We start from the raw sequence: 20,011 nt of genomic DNA, 5'->3' as shown, positions 1-20,011 counted from the left end.
TAAATCTAGTGGGTCGTGAAAAGAGATACTCGCATGCCCAGGGTATCTCCTCAGAGCCATCCAAAGGAGATGAGAATACTAGCAATGGCACTAGCCATGAAGGGCCTCTGGTGGTCCTAGGGAGGAAGGAATGTCAGTAAGCTGTCTCCATCCCATTTGTGCTCAGCTCTTAGTACCTGTTCCTCCACCGTGCTCCTCATTACAGGCTATATCCCAAAGCCGATTTCCTTAAAGGACCTTTTACAACCAGTCTTCAAACCTGAACCATTTTTTGTATCTTGCAGCACCTCTACAAGGTAAATGTTACCTTTTAGGTGGGCAGGATTTCACAGTGTAATAGCTGTGTGCCTCCAGCCAATGTAGGTGACCATTTGGTAGGAAAGGGGTGAAAGTAACCACATTCTAACACCCACTGTGCACATATGTGGTAAAGACCAATGCTGGCTGGGAGTATCTTTTTTTCTCCCTGCATAAATGCTTGTGTCTCATTTAATACTAGGAATCTTACCTCCCGCCTTGGTTAACAAAGGGCTTGGCCCGTCGCAGAACCAGCCACCTCCTTACTCGGATGCTGGATCAGAGGAGAGGGAACTAACTGCTTTCTATGTTCAGATAACTTAGAAGTGAGCAGATAGGTACTTCTACTGATCTCTTTCTCCCCTATGACGCTTGCCCCCCCCCCCCCCCCACACACACATCGGCATCAACTCTTCACCTATTGTATGTGCATTTGGTGGGATATAATTTTCTCCGTTACAAATATAAAAGTGACTTTAGCTGGAGAGACCAACTAAATGGAATTAACTTCATGGCATTGTAAAAACCCACCCAAAGACCCTTCCCTTGAAAAGACACCCCTTGCAGAAAGACAGCCTTGATGTCCAAAGGAAGACGTAGTTGTTTTGACACTAATATCTGTATGTTTCTGTCCCTGCAGCCTTAGGAAAATCCAAAGGTACGGTATCCTCTGGTAGCTACAAGGCCATGTTCAGCCTCTTAAAACCAAGCGAGCTACGTCCTGTGAGCTCCGCTAGAGGGTAATGTGCCATGTTTGGCTGCTTGGCAGACTTACTTGAAGCTGATCGTGTTCCCATCGTTAAATAGAAGGGTGGCCTGCGGAGGCTGTGACTTGGCTAAGGCCATTGCTAGTGGTGGAGCTGCTAGTGGTGGAGCAGAAGTCCTGACTCAGTCCCATGCTCTAAACCCGAAGTTAAAAACAGAAGAAGTGCATTCCGTCTTTTCTAGCCCCAGCCTGGAGTGGCTGCCTGTCGGGTCGGTGTTCTAGCGTGATGCTATCCCTGTCCTTGTCCCACTCACTTCCAGCTTCCACATGGGTGGAATGGGCGCCGGCACCCCACTCTGCTCTGAGGAAAGCCTGGATTCCACACCCAGGGAGCTTGGCGGGCCATTATCCTAAGGCCAGCTGGCTTTTTGGAGGGTTGAATGAAGCCCAGCGTGCTGACTCCAAGCTGTGAGCTGTGCCCTGCTCCCGGCCTGGTGAGAGGTCTGCTCCACTGCCACCTCCACCGCCGCCTGCCCAGGGCTGTTTCTGCAGGCCCCTGAGCAGTCCAGCTGCTTGGGAAGGTGCTCCAGGGGCCCCACCACAGAGTGCAGCCCCAGGCGCATCGCTTCCCTGGGCGCAAGAGGGTGCTAAGGCTGTGCTGCTGTTCTCCCAACATCTAGTGCTTGAGTGTTTCTGCTTTGTGGGGGGAGGGAGCCCATCACCTGTGCACACAACTAAGCGTGTGTCTTTGTGTCCCTCATCAGCATGGGCGTGAGGGTCATGGACACATCCTGGGTGGCCCGAAGAGGCTCCTCGGTTGGCAGGAAAGCATCATGTGCCCCACCCTCCATGCAGCCTCCCGCCCCACCAGCTGAGCTTTCTCCGCTGCCACCATCCCCGCTTCGCGAGCAGCCTCTGGACAGCCTGGCTGCCCCCTCACTTTCTCCATCCAGCATGGGCCTCCAGCCCGGCGCCATCGAGCGCAGCAGGTAAGCAGGGTGGCATCCTGGGGAGCTGGCCTGTGGGGCAGGGGTGCCTGGGTTTGTTGTACCCACTCAAGACCTGTTGGACTTGGTTGTTCTCCCCAGTTCTAAGCATTCATGTCCGGCTTTCTGCATCAAACTGGTACCAAGTTAGACTTTCCCAGCTCTCTAGCTTATCAGAGAGAGTCCAGGCTTTCCAAGAACAACATTCCCAAGGAAAAAAAATAAGGTAGCAGCTTGCTACAGCAAGCGGTGTAGGCACACTACAATCTGGTTCTTCATTTCCCCTTCCCACGTGTTCACAATCTCCCTATTCTGAAGCTTAGAATTTCAGTATTTCTCCCTTCCACTCCTTGACAGTCAGGTTTGTGCCATCATTTTTGCTGCTAAAATGGGCCCAACTCAGGAGTGGAAGTGACATAGTCCTATTGGGCCTGGCAACCTTTGCAGCATGCTGCGTGGTGGCATTTCCAGCTGCTTGGGGGGAAAAAAGCAACAAATCATTCCACCACTGGTTCAGTGAGCAGTTACCGAGGACCTTCTCCATCCGGAGGTGAAAAAATATTGTGTCTGTCCTTAAGGTGTTCAGGTCCAGTGAGCAAGTGGACACTGCCAGTTATCGCAGACGTGTTCTTTCGGAGCCAGGGGGAGACCCTTGTCCTGGAAGGGGTGAGGGCAGAGGGAGACCTGGAAGTGGGAATTGCACAGTTAAATGCCTTTTTGTTTCTGTTCTCAAACAACAGCTGAGAGAATTAGGAAAGCTCCTTCTAATCAGACATGGCTGTACATTCTGTCAGGGGACATGGCACTCCTCCGCCGCCACCACTGGGGAGTTTTGGAGTCTTTGTGAAGCTGAACCTTCTAACGCAGTCTTTTCCCAGACACACACACACACACACACACACACACACACACACACCCCCTAAATGAGGGGATTGCTGACGTTTTCTCTCTAATGAGTACAAGATATTGTCCCTGTGAAATCAGGAAATGAGAAACAGGAAAAGGGGCAATCATAGAGTTGGGGTGGGGGCTGGTGCTGGCTATGTTTGGGGTGTAGCTGATGGCTCCCACTCCAGATGAAGGGAGCTGGGTCCTGGCTGGGCAGGCACCAGGCTGCAGGTCAGCCTGAGAGATGCTGAAGGGCAGAAAGAGCTCAGGGCAGAAGCGGAGGCCCACCATGGTTGGCCAGAGAGGCAGACAAGGAGGGAATGCACAAATAGGCAGGAGACTTGGCTGGGACTGGTCCGTTGAAGAACACTCACTGGCTTCATCCTGATTTCCCACCTTATTCATGAAATTTGATGCCAAGTGGTATTTGGCTCCTAAAAGTGACCCTGAGATGGATTCTTTCCAAGCTCTGAAGGGGGCCCAGGAACATTATGAGCTTGTGGCCTTCCTGAGTCACTTGTGAGCAGTGTGGGCCACTCGCTGGCTCACATGACTCAAAAGGTCAGTTACTGCTCTGCAGCCCCCTGTCACCCTGCCTTTCTCCCAGGGTATCAGTTCAGAAGCTTTTCATTGGCTTTTTTCCTCTCCCCACGTAGATTCCTCCCAGTACAAACGGGTGTTCCATTGTTTTGTTTTTTTCTGTTTCTGGCCATTTGCAGCACAGATGATGTTTCCTCCAGTTGCCAGATTCCTGTTAGGGCTCCCCCTCCCCTGAGAATGGCAGGCCCTCTCCTCCCTTCTTCTGGCTCTCCCCCACCCTCCCCACCCCAGGATCTGCTTTCAGCTCCTTCTTCTCCAGGCCTGGGGCTCTCTCCGGCCAGGCTGCCGCCACATTAACTCTCACCCCAAACTCCGCTTTCTACCCCTGTGCACCCCAGCTCACTGACCGAGTCATGAATCCCCACAACTAATTGGTCCTCGAACGTGCCCTAATGTGCCTGATCCATCTAGTGCTCCTAATAACCACCTCACACCCCACCTCTCCCCACTGGGTCAGCTGCACCTATGCTGGAGAGAGGAGCAAGGCTAAGTAGGTAAATACTTTTTTCTGTGGTGGAACAGTGTACCTCGTGGGGGGGAAAAGAATAAAGAGCAGCTTGTTCTCTGGAGTCCTTGGATAGATGTCTTCACAGCAGAAGATAGGAAGAGTCTGTTAATCCACAAGAAACATATTTTTGGTGCCTGTTTCACCTTCCTTTGATGGCGCAGAGGTGGATGGAAAGGCACGTGGATATTTGGCATGAGCACCCGGACGCCTAACTGTACCTGAGGAAGAATAAAGGACAAGCCGTTACCCAGCCTGAGTGAGGCCAGGGTGTTCTGCTTCTATGTTTGTTGTTCTTTTGGTCTCTCTGGATAAAATGGTGTTTTACCTTGGGGAATTACCTGGGTGTAGTGTAGAACTCATCCTGAGAGGTAGAGAAGTTGCTAGTACCTTGAGTATGGTCTTTCCTTTATTCCCTCATGTGAGGAATAACAAACTATACTTTCATACCATTTCCTTTTCCAGCCCAATTTCCCACTACCCAGCCTTTCCCACCATATTCCAGTGGGGGTGAGCCATCTGGTATGAACTCTTTGATATCTGACATTTCAGAATAAATTTAGGGAAGAAATGGGCTGTAGCTACTTTAGTGGAGAGAGGGGCCATACTGTGAAGGATTTAGATCCTCCCAAGTCCCCAGTTCCTATCTGAGGGCTGCGGAATCCAGGTAGGTTCTAGCAAGGTCGCTACCAACCCCAAGGTGAACTCCCATGGTTTGCTAGGGGCTGTCTGGAGCATTGTGTTGGAAAGGAGCTAGAACCCTGTGGAGTGATATATTGGGGTGATTAGCAGTGACCGCCGTTTTGGTGTGTGGGAGGACCATGGCGAGTGAGGAATTTGCCATGTACTTGCTTTTCCCGTCTGTGGTGTTGAGTTGGGCAGGATGCCTTTCAACATGTACTTTACTTTTAGGGGAATGTCTGAGAAAGGGCCTGCAAGTGAAGTATGAATTCTCTGTGAGGGCTAGTGACTCTGGGCGCCTCTTATCAATTAGAGGGAATCCAGAGGCCATATCCTCACACTTTGATTACCCCGCACTCCCTTCTAAGCATAGAGGACTGAAACTTGAACTGGCTGAGGGCCCAAGTTCAGGAGCACAGCCAGGGTCTGTGTCAACCTGCCATCTGCTGATCCTGTTACTGAGTTTGAGGATGGGTCACAGAATGCCTCCCCTGGTTGGCGCTGTGATGAAAGCCCAAGGGAGCAGCTGGGGAGCTGGCACACTGTGGGCGGGAGCCATCGCCCCTCGTCCAGCCCACTGCCCCTCAGAAGTCCCCTTATCCCTAGTAAGCTATGTAGACAGCATGCTGCGGTTTCAGAATGCTCAACAATTCCCATGTTGATGACAGGATATCATGAGATGCCTAAGGACCCTGCCCTTATTTTTCTTATGGTTGACTGTGCGATTGGGCAGAGGTGTGGAAAGGGAGCTGCGTGCCAAGGGCCAAAGAGATGGGAGTAGAGTCCAGGAAGGGGGAGGCACCTCATGGGGGCGCCTTTGAAGGCTTTAAGAAGGGACTGAGGCAGACCAGAGCTGGAATAGGCTTGAGCTGGGTGCAGAACAGCACATAGGATGGCTATAGGTAAGGCCGGTGCTGATGTTGACTGAGTTCAGGGGTTCTCTTTTGTTCTGTGTGTTTGTGTTTCAGTGCTCCTAAAAGCAAAGAACTTTCTCCAGGGTCTGGGCAGAAAGGAAGTCCAGGCTCCAGCCAGGGGACGCCCTGTGCAGGGGCACAACCAGGGGTACAACCGGGGTCCAGTCCCAGCCAGCCATCCGCAGACCAGAGTCCTCACACCCTCCGGAAAGGTACGTCCCTCTGCCCTTGTCGGTAGCCTCAGGCCTAAGAGCTGTGAAACTCGAGGCCAACTCATTTCCTTCAATTAGTGAGAATATTAAGTCCCAGAATAAGGAAGACCAGAGAAGAATTGACACCTTTGAATTGTGGTGTTGGCGAAGAATATTGAATATACCATGGACTGCCAGAAGAACGAACATATCTGTCTTGGAAGAAGTACAGCAGAGTACTCCTTGGAAGTGAGCATGGTGAGACTTCGTCTCACATACTTTAGACGTGTTATCAGGAGGGACCAGTCCCTGGAGAAGACCATCATGCTTGGTAAAGTAGAGGTTGGGCAAAAAAGAGGAAGACCTTCAATGAGATGGATTGACACCATGGCTCCAACAATGGGCTCAAACATAGCAAGGACTGTGAGGATGGCACAGGATCCAGCAGTGTTTCATTCGGTTGTACACAGGGTTGCTATGAGTTGGAACTGACTCGGTGGCACCTAGCAACAACAACTGGGTCCTTATGTAGTGCAAGTGGTTTGCAATCAGCTGTTAACCTAAAAGGTGGTAGTTCCAACCCACTTAGTAGCACTGTGGAAGAAAGGCATGGCGATCTGATTCAGTAAAGGTAACAGCCAAGGAAACCCTATGGGGAAGTTCTACTTTATAACATATAGGGTCTCCAGGAACCAGGATCAACTCAATGAGTTTGCTTTTAGTTAGCATGGATATTTAAAAACTTTGAGGTTTAGTGAAAAATTCCTGGTCTGGGCGTTAGAGCTTTGGGAAGTTAACCAACCACAGGAGGGATCATTTCACCTTATTCCTCAGTTTACTCATTTGAAAAGCAGGCTCTTTATGGGTATATATATAAAAAGCTTCCCTTACACCAAGACTTCAGCACAAAAATCATTGTGCAGGATGACACAGCTCATGTTTTCCATAGACCTTGTCAAACCCCACCTCCATCATTTAAGAAGCTGCATGGCGTCTTCTGCTGGTGGCCTGCCCCCTCAACCTGGGCCCTGCACAGCCGCCTACCCCGCGGATGCTTGTAGGGAATGTATAGTGACCAAGAGGAGAGAGTTCGGATAGTTTCTCTGAGTCCTGACCTGTGATACTTCTCTTTTGGAAGACCTGAGGTAGAATTGCTACCCTGAACCATGAGCTGCTCAACCCAGGACTGTGCCTCTGGAACTCATTGGGAAAGCCCAACCGCTCTCAATGAAATCACTCCCAAGACGAAGCTGTGCTTCCTGGTGACATTAACAAATGTGGAGCTGTACTGAATGTGAGCTTACCCGAACCTTTTGTGTTTGGTTTCATCTTATGTCACCTTTTTGCCAAGGCTTTGACTTGTTTAAAATAACATATTGTTTAATCTGTTCTAACCTTTGGCCTTTCAGGCTTCTACAGGGCTTTAGTTCCAGAATCTGTTGAATTGGGCTGTGTTCACACATAGCCTTCCTGACAGGTTCGATTCTAGCTTTCTATTTCCAGGCAACAGTGGCAATCTCATTATCCTAGTCTGTCATTACTCAGCCCTTTGATCTTTTTAGGTCCCCATTCATTCCTTCTGTTGTTGTTAGCTGCCAGTGATCAGGCCCTGACTCATGGTGACCTCATATACAATGTGATCCAGCCATTGAGATTCATAGGGTTTTAATTGGCTGATTTTTGGAAGTAGATTTCCAGGCCTTTTCTCTTAGTCCCTCTACTGAAACCTGTTCAGCATCATGTTAATAGTTGTTGCTAGGTGCCGTGGAGTTGGTTTTAACTCATACAGTGACCCTATGTACAACAGAAGGAAATTGCACAGTCCTGCACCATCCTTACAATCCTTGCTACGTTTGAGACCATTGTTGTACCCACTGTGTCAGTCCATCTCATTGAGGGTCTTCGTCTTTGTTGCTGACCCTATACTTTACCAAGCATGATGTCCTCCTCCAGGGACTGGTCCCTCCTGACAACATGTCCAAAGTATGTGAGATGAAGCCTCACCATCCTCACTTCTAAGGAGCATGCTGGCTATACTGCTTCCAAGACAGATTTGTTCATTCCGCAGTGGCCCATGGTATATTCGGTATTCTTTGCCAACCCCATCGTTCAAATGTATCAGTTCTTCTTCGGTCTTCTTCATTCATTGTCCAGCTTTTGCATGCATATGAGGCTATTGAAAATATCATGGCTTGGATCAGGGGTACGTTAGTCCTCAAAGTGACATCTTTGGTTGTCAACACTTTAAAGAGGTCTTTTACAGCAGATTTGCACAGTGCAATATGTTGTTTGATTTCTTGGCTCCTGCTTCCATGAGTGTTGATTGTGGATCCAAGTCAAATGAAATTCTTGACAACTTCAGTAGTTTCTCTGTTTATCATGATGTTGCTCATTGGTCCAGTTGTGAGGATTTTTGTTTTCTTATGTTGAGGTGTAATCCATACTGAAGACTGTGGGCTTTGATCTTCATCAGTAAGTGCTTCAAGTCTTCTTTGCTTTTAGCAAGCAAGGTTGTGTCATCTGCGTATCACAGGTTGTTAATGAGTCTTCCTCCAGTCCTGATGTGGTGTTCTTCTTCATATAGTTCAGTTTCTCAGATTATTTGTATAGCATACAGATTGAATAAGAATGGTGAAAGAATACAACCCTGACACACGATTTCTGATTTTAAACTACTCAGTATCCCCTTTTGCTTTTTGAATGACTGCCTCTTGGTCTATATACAGGTTCTGCATGAGCAAAATTAAGTGTCCTAGAATTTGCTGTTATCCCTAATTTGCAGAGATCCACACAGTCAAATGCCTTTGCATAGTCAGTATAACATAGGTAAACATCTTTTTGATATTCTCTGCTTTCAGCCAAGATCCATCTGACACCAGCAGTGATATCCTTGCAATATTAATGATATTGTTGGATAAGTTCCTCGTTCTGTTGGCTCACCTTTCTTTGAAATGGGCACAAATACGGATTTCTTCCAGTTAGTTGGCCAGGTAGTTGTCTTCCAAATTTTTTGGCATGGACGAGTGAGTACTTCCAGCATTATATCTTGTGATGTTTAAGATTGTGTCAGCTTGGCTGGGCCATGATTCTCAGTGTTTTGACAGTTGTATAATGTTTTGATCACTTCCCTATTAAAATTTGATATGTGATCACCCACACGATGGAATCTGCTGAGTGGTACCAGCTGGGGGCAGGGCCTGTGGTGGCTCCCCGCCCCCTCAGGCTGTCCATTCTCCTCCACCTTCTTGCTTCCTGCTCACCTTGCCAAGGCTTTTGTCTTGTTCTGGATCCAGCAGCTGTCTCTTGTCATCTGACCTCTGTCGATCTTGGGATTCATCGATATTCAGAGGCTGCAAGCAAGAGTCCTGAACCCCAACCTGCCGATCTTGGGTTCGCCAGCCCCTGTGGCAGTGTGAATCAGGAGAAGCCTTGCAGTTTTACCTGCCGATCCTGGGATTTGTTGACCTTCACAGCCTGTGAGTCGGAACTCTGCTCTCTCACCTGCTGGTCTTGGTTGGGTTTGCCAGCTTCTATGGCTGCATGAATTGGGAGAGGCCGACTGGGACATCGCAGGCTCTACAATCATGTGAGCCGTTTCCTTGATGTAAGTCTCTCTCTGTATATGTATTTCTGTGCTTTACTGGTTTTGCTTCTCTAGAGATCCCAGCCTAAGACACGTTTGTTTGTTGGAACATCTTGGTTGTCAGTCAGTTCCTGGAGGCTTATGTTCCATCAGTGCCTTCACTGCGGCTCGGACTTCTTCCTTCAGCACCATCGGTTCTTGATCACATGCTGCTTCCTGAAATGGCTGGACATCGACCGGGTCTTTTTGGCACAGTGACTCTGAGTGTTCTTTCCATCTCCTTTTGGTGCTTCCTGCGTTATTCAGTATTTTGCCTGTAGAATCCTTCAGTATCGCAACTTGAGGCTTCAGTTGTTTTGTTTTCTTCAGTTCTTTCAGCTTCAGAAATGCCAAGCATGTTCTTCTCATTTGGTTTGCTAACTCCAGGTCTTTGCACATTTCATTATAATACTTTACTTTGCCTTATCAAGCTGCACTTAGAAGTCTTCTGTTCAGTTCTTTTACTTATTTCTCACTTTCCCATTACCTACTTGACATTTAAGAGCAAGTTTCGGAGTGTCTTCTGACATTCATTTTGATCTTTCCTTTCTTTTTAGTGACCTTTTGCTTTCTTCATGTATGATATCCTTGATGTCATTCCACAACTTGTCTTAGGTGATTAGAATTCAATGAGTCAAATCTGTTCTTGAGGTGGTTTCTAAATTTAGGGGGGATATACTCAAAGTCATATTTTGGCTCTCATGGAATTGTTTTAATTTTCTTCAGTTTCAACTTGAAGTTGCCTATGAGCAATTGATGGTCTGTTCTGGACCCAACCCCTGGCCTTGTTCTGACTGATGATATTGAGCTTCTCCATCATCTCTTTCCACAGATGTAGTCAATTTGATTCCTGCGTATTCCATCTGGTGAGGTCCACGTGTATAGTCACTGTTTATGTTCGTGAAAAAAGGTATTTGCAATAAAGAAGTCATTGGTCTTGTCAAATTCTATCATGCAGTCTTCTGTGTCGTTTTTAACACCAAGGCCATATTTTCCAACTACCAATCCTTCATTTTTCTTTCCAACTTTTGCATTCCAATCACCAGTAATTATCAATGCACCTTGGTTGTATATTTGATCAATTTCAGACTGCAGAAATTGGTAAAAATCTTCAATTTCTTCATCCTTGGCGTTAGTGGTTGGTGCTTAAATTGGAGTAATAGCCGTATTAACTGGTCGTCCCTGCAGGTATGGATCTTATCCTATCACTGATAGATTTGTACTTCAGGGTGGATCTTGAAATGTTCTTTATGGCAATGACTGTGATGCCATTCCTCTTCGAGTTGTCATTCCCAGCAGAGTAGACCATATGACTGTCCAATTCAAAGTGGCCACTACCAGTCCATTTCAGCTCACTAATGCCTACGATATTGATCTTTATGCATTCCAGTTCATTTTTGATGACCTCTGATTTCCCTAGACTCATTCTTCGTACATTCCACGTTCTGATTATTACTGGATATTTGCAGTTGTTTCTTCTCATTTCGAGTGGTCTACATTAGCAAATGAAGGTCCCGAAAGCTTGACGCCCTCCACATCATTAAGGTTTACTCTGCTTTGAGGAGGCACCTCTTCCCCTGTTGTATTTTGAGTGTCTTCCAGCCCAAGGGGCTCATCTTCTGGCACTATAGCAGACGGTGTTCCGCTGCTATCCGTAACGTTGCTATTTAGTGTCATAGCAACTTGCAAGTCCCCACTTACAGACAGGTGGTGGCTGCACATGAGGTACATTGACCAGGAATCAAACCTGGGTCTCCTCCTTGCATGGAAGGTGAGAATTCTACCACTGAATCCCCATTACCCCCTTCATTCTTTATACTTTCTGCAAATATTTATTGAACCCCTACTCTGTGCTAAGTACAGACAGTGCAACCATGTGAGAGAGAGACAGCCTCTTCAGAAAGGAAAACACACAACTACACTACAAGGGTGGTGCTGCTGTGCTGGGGGGCACTGTGGGGACACATGGGGACACCTCTTTCAGAGTCACGAGTTAGGAGGGTGGCCCAGAGGAAACTGCATTTCAAAGGTTGAATAGGAGTGTTGGGATGGAATTTTAGTGTTCCAGGGACTTTCTCCAGCACCAACAGGTTTGCCTTGCCATCTACATATTGTAGTTCTTTGGCACTTCTTTGTTTACCAAGCCCTTTAATCCCCTATCCAGCCAGTGTCCTATCCATTGGAGGGTCAGGGCTCCTGTTCCTGCCCAGTCTGCTTCCTAAGACCACTGTCAGGTTGGCCTTTTTACTTTCCACGCACATTGGACCTGTACAAGGAGGACAGTCTAGAATGATTCAGGTCACATTCCCAAGTGACACTTAATAGCTCAGAGCCATCATTTGAAAGCAGGGCTTTAGACAGTTTGAAAAGGTTCAGCTTTGGCCAGTGGAAACAGGGGCAACGTATGTGTTGCGTAGCAACCAAAGCTCTTGCCGGTTGGATTTTGTCCTGAGTAGGAAACAGCCTTGCCTTGCTCAAAGATGGCGGCCGACCCTGGCACTTTGAATGTGTGTCACTCTCCACAGTCCTGCCAGTAATCCAGTCTCTCACATCAGAAGACTTTCAGGAGACAGTAATCCATTCTGCATCCAGAAACTTTCAGGACCTTGATGCAAGAGTTTAGATTATTGGCAGGACTGTGGAGAGCCTCACACTCAAAGTGCCAGGGTCAGCCATCATCTTTGAATGGGGAGACAGTTTCCTACTCAGGACAAAATCTGATGGGCAAGAGCTTTGGTTGCTACGCAATGCTTACGCTGCCCTTGTTTCCGCTGGCAGTGACTGAACAGCTTTGAACTGGTTTGAAGCCCTGTTTGAGAGGTATAGTTTTCTTCTTCAACCTCCACTGCTGCCATTGCTCATTATTGACGCGCTTAGCTTTTTTTTTTGATCACTAGGTCTTTTGAGACTTTGCCTACACTTTAACATCGTGGCCAAGTTCTGTCAGTACCCAGAGTGTGTCCTCCCTCTCTGAGCTCATTTTCAAGAAGACATGTTCAAGCATTGAAACCTAGGGCTTCTGCTTTCTTCTCACCCAAAATAGTGAACTCCTGGATCAGCAATCCCTGCCAGCCATGCATTACAGTAGCAGCTGCTGTGAAAACTTACTCTGTACTCAGGGAGTAGAGTTGAAATATGCAACTAAAAAATTAAGTGGTTTTATTAGTAGTAAATCATAATTACCACCCGTTGCCATTGAGTCGCCTTCGACTTACGGCAGCCCCATGAGTACCAGAGCAGAGCTGTGCTGCAGAGGCTGATTTTCAATAGCCGATTTTTCGGAAATAGATCACCAGGTTTTCTTCCAAGACACCTCTGGGTGGGTGCGAACCATCAGCCTTTTGGTTAGCAGCTGAGCTCATTAACCATTTGCACCGTCCAGAGGTTCCAAGCCATAATTACACAGTCCTTTTTTTTTTTACATACATGGTCCCATTTAATTATCCAATTAATTATCACAGTGCTGTGTGGAAAATATTATTCTTCCCATTGTATACAAGAGGTGTAAATAAGTTGCCCAGTGCATACAGTAGGTAAGTGGCAGGATAGGAATTTGAACCCAAGTTGTTGGGACTCTAAAGAACGGTTCGTTTTCTTTTCCACACTGAGAGAGCCAGAGGTGCACACAAAGTATTGTTAAAATAGATGTCGAGGATCTGTTGTTAAAAGAGATGTTAAGTCCCTGAGGACTTAAAAGAATTAGTGCCACCCACAGCCAACACTTACAAGGAGGGTTGGGGCTGTGATGTGCTTGAAAAATATAGTAGATCAGTATATGCTTGCACCCAGAGCCTGCAATTCTCGAATGACTAAAAGAACAAAAAAGGAAATCTGTGAGCAGGTAGGCAGGATTGGGGTAGGGGGAGGGGAAGACACAGCCATGGAGGCAGGTGGTTTCTGTGGCCAGAGAATTGAGTCGTAGGTCCCCACTATGGCAGCCTAGAGCCAGTCCTGCATGATGGGCTCCATCCAGGAGGCCCCAGGGCAGCCCACCCTCAGCACTCAAGGTGGGAGATGGTCTGAACGTGACCTTCCTATCAGGCACCACCATGGGTGGATCTTGGAAAAGCTGGTAGTAGAGGGGCGGGCGTATGGATAGCAGCTGCGGGTGACTCTGTCCTGTTTTATAAACCGCCTTTCCTACAGATGATCCAGGGAAGGGAAGTGACTCAGGCAGAAGTGTTGGTAGGTTCAGCCAAAATTAACTGTTTCCTACCCAAAGGCTTGCCCTGGACCAGGCCTCCATGGTCTCAGTTGAGCTTTGATCCTTCTTGGCTGCACCCAGCATGACTGAGTCACTCTTCTTTGAGTGGAGCTGTGAGGTCTTTTACCACTTCGAAGTAATGGGAGGCACTGGAAACCAGCCTGTTGCCTGTGGATGGGACATTGGCTCTCCAGCTTGGCTGTGTGTGTATGTGTGTAGATCATGGCAAGAATCCACAAAAGAGGAGCAGAAATTAGTGAACAGATGGAAAGATATGAAAACTTGCACTTCTAAGTTAATTTGTTTTTAATATCATATTCCTGTATTGTACAAGGCAGTATAAATTTTAGCTTCTCTCAGTGTAGCAAGAGGTGGGAGCGGGTGGAAGATAGGCAGGGATACCTGAAGGGTATGCAAACAGGCCACACAGAATGCACTTCATTAAACACCGTTGTGTTGTGTTGTGTTTTCTCTTTCAGTTTCAAAGAAGTTGGCACCAATACCACCCAAGGTTCCCTTTGGCCAGCCGGGGGCTATGACTGAGCAGCCCACCACCGGCCAGCCATCCCCCGTCAGCCTCTCTCCCACCCCTCCAAGCACCCCATCGCCCTACGGACTGAATTACCCACAAGGGTACTCCTTGGCCTCAGGCCAGCTCTCCCCAGCTGCGGCAGCCCCTCCTCTGACCTCTCCTTCTGTCTTTACAAGCACTTTAGCCAAATCACGGCCCACCCCTAAGCCCCGACAGAGACCCACCCTGCCGCCTCCTCAGCCTCCCACAGGAAGCCTCTCGGCCTCTAGCCCACAGCCTGCGGAGCACCCTATGCTAGATGGCATGTCCCCTGGGGAGAGCATGTCCACAGGTAACGAAGCCGCTGGCTCCCTCGCGTTTTTCTGTGAACGGTAGCAGAGTGTGCGGCGTGGAGGGGTGGTTGGCTTCACTGTGCTCAGGGCTTCCTGTCTGAATGAGATTGCTGTGTTGGTGCCACGTGTAGTTTACAGGATGACCTCCTCAGCAGCCTACCAGTAAGCCAGTGAACAGCAGCCCCCCGAATACAGGTTGTCCTTCAGGGTGACTTCTCCCAATCTCGTGCCCGGCAGCCCAGAATTCTGGGTCTAATCTTAATTTTTTGGCCTTGGAGTGGAGCCTCAGTGATGCCAAAACAGCTGGTGTCAAAAACAGGTGCAGTATTTGAGGCTCTCCTTGCGTGGACCCCAAGCAACCAAACAGGCACAAATCCTTACGTTGAGAACAAGGGCTAAGAACCACGGTCAAAGTAAGCCTTACTAGAAAGATAGATTTCTAGCAATATTTTTACTAGAAGACGGTCAGCTTCAGAAAAGACATGTAGTCCCCACCCCTGCCCCCTAATTCCTTGAGAAGCTAATTGGACAAGGCAACAGCTACTGTTAAGTTTTGCCCTAAATTTAAAAATAAAGACAGCAATTTTCCCCCAGAAGAATGCATGAGATAAAAACCCAAACTCATACCACATTTAGCAAACACCACTCATTTGTTGGAAGAAAACGAGGATGGTTTTGAACTGTCTCCACAAACCCTCAGACCACAGGAGATGATGTCTCAGGGGCTAACCTGTGATGACTGCTGAAGTCAGTATAGCAGTCCCCTCATTCAGGAAGGCAGATAACATACTGGGCCGTGCCTGGAGTAGTCAGCCATTGTGTCACTACATGGCAGAGAGCCTGTACACAACCACTCAGTATTGTCCCAAGTGGCAGAAACACATACACACACACACACAGTTCAAAGAACCTGAGTCCCAGCTCAAGCCAGTGCATCTAGGTCCACAGTGCACTGGGGTTTCTCATGGGGACTGTCCCCACACCGCACATCCCTTGATTGGAGGGAAGCACTGAGCCTGCGGAGTCCGGCTTCTTGCTGCCTCTGAAAAAGCTAGTCAATTTTCAGTGTTTGTGCAGGGTCAGGAGTAAATATGGGTAGCCACCTCCTGGTAATCTGGCTTATTCGGGGATGTGATTACTACTCAGACTTCAGCTGCTGTCATCTACACTGAGGCTTAAGGAAAAATGGACAGTCCCTCCTTGGAAATGACAGCATCACTTCCCAATTGGCAGTCCTTGCAGTGGTGAGGAATGTTTTCCTGAGTAGGGGGAGCCTGCAGGCCTCCTGCCCTTGGGGGTTGTCCCCTGAGCACATTGGCCCCATGGCAGCTGCCGGTGGCTGCCTTGGCTGCCGACGTTCCTGGCCTCCCCAGGCAGGGACGTGTTACTGGCGGCATCACAGGCAACAGGGTGAGCAGTGGGTGCAGGGGACATTACTCGTAGAAGACCCAGGAAGAGGGCACGTACTTGAGGGACAACGACCCTCCACCTGCCTGAAAACGTAGCACTTACGTTCCGGCACGTGGGCTGAAGACCTGCTGACCCTTAGAGTGAGTGACGCCCTCCACGTACACTCTGCTTTGTTTTCCCGTTCTTGTGGGAGCAGACTGTCTCGGCCCGTATGTCCAGTCTCTGAGCCAGGAGAAAAGCCGTAGGGTTTCGTGTGGCCCACCTGTGACCGTGAAACTTGTCATAGTGTTCTGTTGCGTTCTCGTTTGGCCGTGTTGATTCCTTTCTCCCAATCCTATCATTGTGTTCTTGCAGCTGTGTGACATGAGTGACGCAGTGTTGGATACGTGTGAGGGGCTGTTCAGGGTAAGCTGGCCCCGGCCTCACCTCCTCACCCCCGGCCAGCTCACAGGCCGGCCGCCCGCTCCGTCCCCTCTGCATGTGGCTCGCTGGGCTGCCGCACTCTTCCTGCCTCCCCAGCTTCCACAGCAGCCACCTGGCCCCTGAGCTGATTTGGCTTTTTGGAATCACTGGCTTTTTTGTTTTTTGGTTTTTTTTTTTTTGCCTTTTCATTAGGAAGAGCTGGGGTGGGGGGACTAACAAACAGGCTAAGCCCTTTTTCCCCCACCTTCTCCTTCACCAGGACCACCCAGTTTCAATTCCTCATTCCCTCTCCCTTTGGCTTAGAGCTTGGGTAGGTACCAGATCTGTTCTTCCTACAAGGTAGCCGTTTTGTGACTTGACCGCTGGCCGAAGGCTTTTGTGCTCAGTGCCCCAGGGAGGGTTCGCCTGTAGATCTTTGTTCAGGGCAGTGTCTTTGTGGGAAGACACGCCGGTGCAGGCAGACACAGGGACCTCGCTGGGGCCGAGTCCTCAGGACGGGGACTTCCAGCAAACACCCAAGGGTGTACCTGTGGATCTCCACTCTCAGATTTCATCTCTAACCTGTCTTCCTCTGGGCTCAGAGCCGGCAAACCCTGAGGGAGGCCCCTCAGTCTCAGAATTCTTACCCGAGCCTCGCCCACGCCCCCGATGTGTATCGCCAGCTAGAGACTTTCCATCCAACTCAGTAATTTATTTTGGGAGCATTTATACCAGTATCTGCCTGGTCGGCTCCTATAAACAGAGGCAAAAGCAGGAAAGACCGCAGGAGGAATGAGGTGTCTGCCTCTGTGAGGGGTGGGCAGAGTGGATGAGGGAAGGGCTTTCCCCACTTTGGCCTCCAGGCTCCCGGGGGTGCGCCCTCTCAGCCCCTGGTCTTGCACAGCAGCCTGACGCAGGAGGACGGTGGCAGTGACAGACAGGTTTCTAACAGACACTTCGGGAGACGTCTCCAAAACTAGCAGTCACAGCTTCCCTCTTCCTATGAACGTCAGCGGGGCTCTCTCCCTGGACCCTGGTCCCCTGCCACCGGAACTGCCTTCTCCTTCAGGGCACTCTTTAAGGGGCTGGAGGATGTCAGTGACAGCTGACACCACGCGCCCCTTCTGGGCTGGGCACACTTTAGTCGCTTTCTCAGTATCATGTTTAAGCTCATCACCATCCTTTATTCTTCCCATCTGACTGCTTAGGACACTGAGGCACAGGGAAGGTAAAGCATTTACCAGGCCACCCTCCTAATTCCTGACAGAGATGGGGCTTCGTGGTCTTAGCCGATGCTCCACCCGCCTTAGATGCCCTGCCAGGGCAAGGCACAGGAGAAATGGGCCCTCATGCTAAAGGAGGGCACAGACAGGCCCAGAGGCCCCCAGACACCCTTTCAGGAGGCAGAGCTGCCTGCTTCAGGATGAGCAGGTGGCATTGGCCGAGCCAGCCTCAAACCCACCGAGGTTCCCCTGAACAGCCAGCAAAACGAAGACAGGCTGGAAGGGCGTTCTGAGGACCACTTGGGGGTGGGGAGAGGGAGAAGGTGCTTTTGTCCCAGAGTGTACATGTTTGTATGTCTTTTAGGACAGTGTCCAAATGTCTGTCTGTGCACTCAAGTGGGGTATTTCCCAGACTAAACTTTTAATTGTTTAAAAACAAAAGCAAACCTTCCCAAGGCTGTCCTGGAACAGCTCCCATTCTAGCTCCACCTTCCCTGTCGCCCCTGAGAGCTGCCCCTGACCTAGGCTGGCCAGCAGGGCTGAGTGAAGGCCAGGAGCGGAGCCGGTCAAGGGCTGAGCTGGAGGGTTGAGGTGTAACCTGGGGAAGCCGTTTAGGCAGTCCTCTCTGCCCATGGCAGAGTCAGACGCCATGCTCTTCCAGGCTTACAAGGTAGAAGCCGAGCGGGTCGGACCCTAAACTGACCCTGCAGTAGGTTTCAACCAGCCCCTAAATACTCTGCCCCTAAAACGAGCAGAGCGCTGCTGCTTAGCGCTAGCTGTATTTGCCTGCAGTGAGCATCTCCTTAGCTGGACGTCTCTGTTCACCCACCTCTCTCTCTGCCAATTTCCAGATCTTGTCCACTTTGATATCCCCTCTATCCACGTAGAGCTGGGGTCCTCGCTCCGCCTGAGCCCCCTGGAGCACATGCGGCGACACTCGGTGACTGAGAAAAGGGACTCGGAGGAGGAGTCTGAGAGCACCGCCCTCTGACACGGCTTTCCCGCCCACCCAACCCGCGTGTACATACGTGTGCCCAGACGCCCGCTGCCAGGAGCGTCGTGAGCGTGCCATGTTCTTGGCTCCTTGTTGTCACTGCCAGCGAGAGGTTGGATTTTCAGTGTGAGCTCCGGCCCAGGTGGTGCATGGCGGTGGTGCGTATTTTGTTTGTTCCTTTCAGGTGGTTACCTGGGCCTTTTGTTTGATCTTTGCCTTTTGACTTTGTGCCTCTTGATCGACTCTCAGCCTCCAGGCCAAGCAGCACCCGCCTCTCTCCACCCACGGGACTGCTTGTCAGAAAGGCCCCCTGCAGGGCAGGGGTGCTGGGGCGACTGGCTGGTTAGCCGTGGGGGCTGCTGTCTTTCCTTCGACAGCTAATGGCTAGCCCTGCAGTATCAGCTTTATCTGACAGGGGGACTTCCGGACATCCTGGGGCACCTGGCTTTTCCTCCTGCTTGGCGGGGTGTGGGCACAGCCAGTGACAAAACCTTATGGCTGCCCTTGGTCAGACGGCTCAAAAGTAAATTGCTTAAAACCAAGTATGTGTCACTTCCTAACAGTCTTATTTATATGAGCGGAAGCTCCTTTTATCCCTATTTTATATTTTTGGATTTAAATGATCCTGAGGCTGTCAGTAGGGCCCAGCCGCCCCTTCCCCACAAATGTTAGCTCTCTGGCAGGAGCTCTGGCCCCCAGAGCTTGCTAGGTGTGTGGGCCCAGAGCCTGGCTCTTCTTTCTGGAGGTTACAAGTGAATAGCAATAATTCTGTTGCCCAGAGCATGTCGACGAGAGGCAGCCAGCCCAGGGAGCACCAGCATCCGCCACTCATCTCCTCATGAATCCCAGCCATTAGCAGGAGGGCCCAGAAGGGCACTGCAGAGCCTGTTCACACTTTGGGATTAAGGGAGTGAGAACCAGATTTGGGTCATGCATGCAAAATCAAGATTTACAATTTTGTCCTTTTAAAATAGATATAATATACCTATATATGATATAATATTTGTACATATGAAATCTATATTTGTTTAATTTGAGCCATTCAATCTAAACCAGTGTACAGGTACACAATGAAAATTTAAATGCTTCATTATTTTTCCCAACATGGTGTACAATCACCCTTCTTGGATGGGGGGTTTGCACAATTCCGATGTCACAGCTTTGCTCACTTCCTGGCAAGGGCGGTTCAGGACCCAATTTGTAATGGAGCCCAGGGGTCGAAAGTTACCTTTCAATACATGTACAAATAGCTGTCAAAAGTAATGTTATTAAAATAGATTGATCATCCCTGAGCATGGCCTATCTTCTTGTTTCAGTAACACACGTGGGGGCACAGATATAGGTCTCAGGTGCTGCCCCATGAGGAACCCCAAGAGTCACCAGGGAAGGCAGAGTCCTTGGTCTCACGTCTCTCGCATCACCTGAGTTTTAAAGCTCTTTCTCCACAAACAAATACTAGGTAGATCTTTGAAAAATATCTCAGTTTTCAAGCACTTAGTGTTTTTAAACCCCAAAAGGAGCCAG

The 20,011-nt window shown here is 49.3% G+C and overlaps 1 protein-coding gene across 3 annotated transcripts in view; it reads left to right on the top strand.

Moving 5' to 3' along the window:
• ARHGAP44 (Rho GTPase activating protein 44) overlaps positions 1-20,000 on the top strand; it is a 261,017-nt gene extending 241,017 nt beyond the window's left edge. Inside the window, exons 15-19 of one of the 3 annotated variants that reach the window (XM_049861084.1) lie at positions 938-955; positions 1,768-1,992; positions 5,632-5,789; positions 14,074-14,457; positions 18,345-20,000. In XM_049861084.1, the coding sequence (XP_049717041.1) occupies positions 938-955; positions 1,768-1,992; positions 5,632-5,789; positions 14,074-14,457; positions 18,345-18,484 (925 nt within the window). In that variant the 3' untranslated portion in view covers positions 18,485-20,000. The remainder of the gene's footprint in view (positions 1-937; positions 956-1,767; positions 1,993-5,631; positions 5,790-14,073; positions 14,458-18,344) is intronic. The other 2 variants (XM_049861082.1, XM_049861083.1) reach the window with 2 other exon arrangements.
• The last annotated feature ends 11 nt before the right edge of the window (positions 20,001-20,011 follow it).

This window comes from Elephas maximus, chromosome 19 (assembly GCF_024166365.1).
Source record: "Elephas maximus indicus isolate mEleMax1 chromosome 19, mEleMax1 primary haplotype, whole genome shotgun sequence".
Lineage (NCBI taxonomy): Eukaryota > Metazoa > Chordata > Mammalia > Proboscidea > Elephantidae > Elephas > Elephas maximus.
This window is presented reverse-complemented; position numbering and strand designations above follow the sequence as displayed.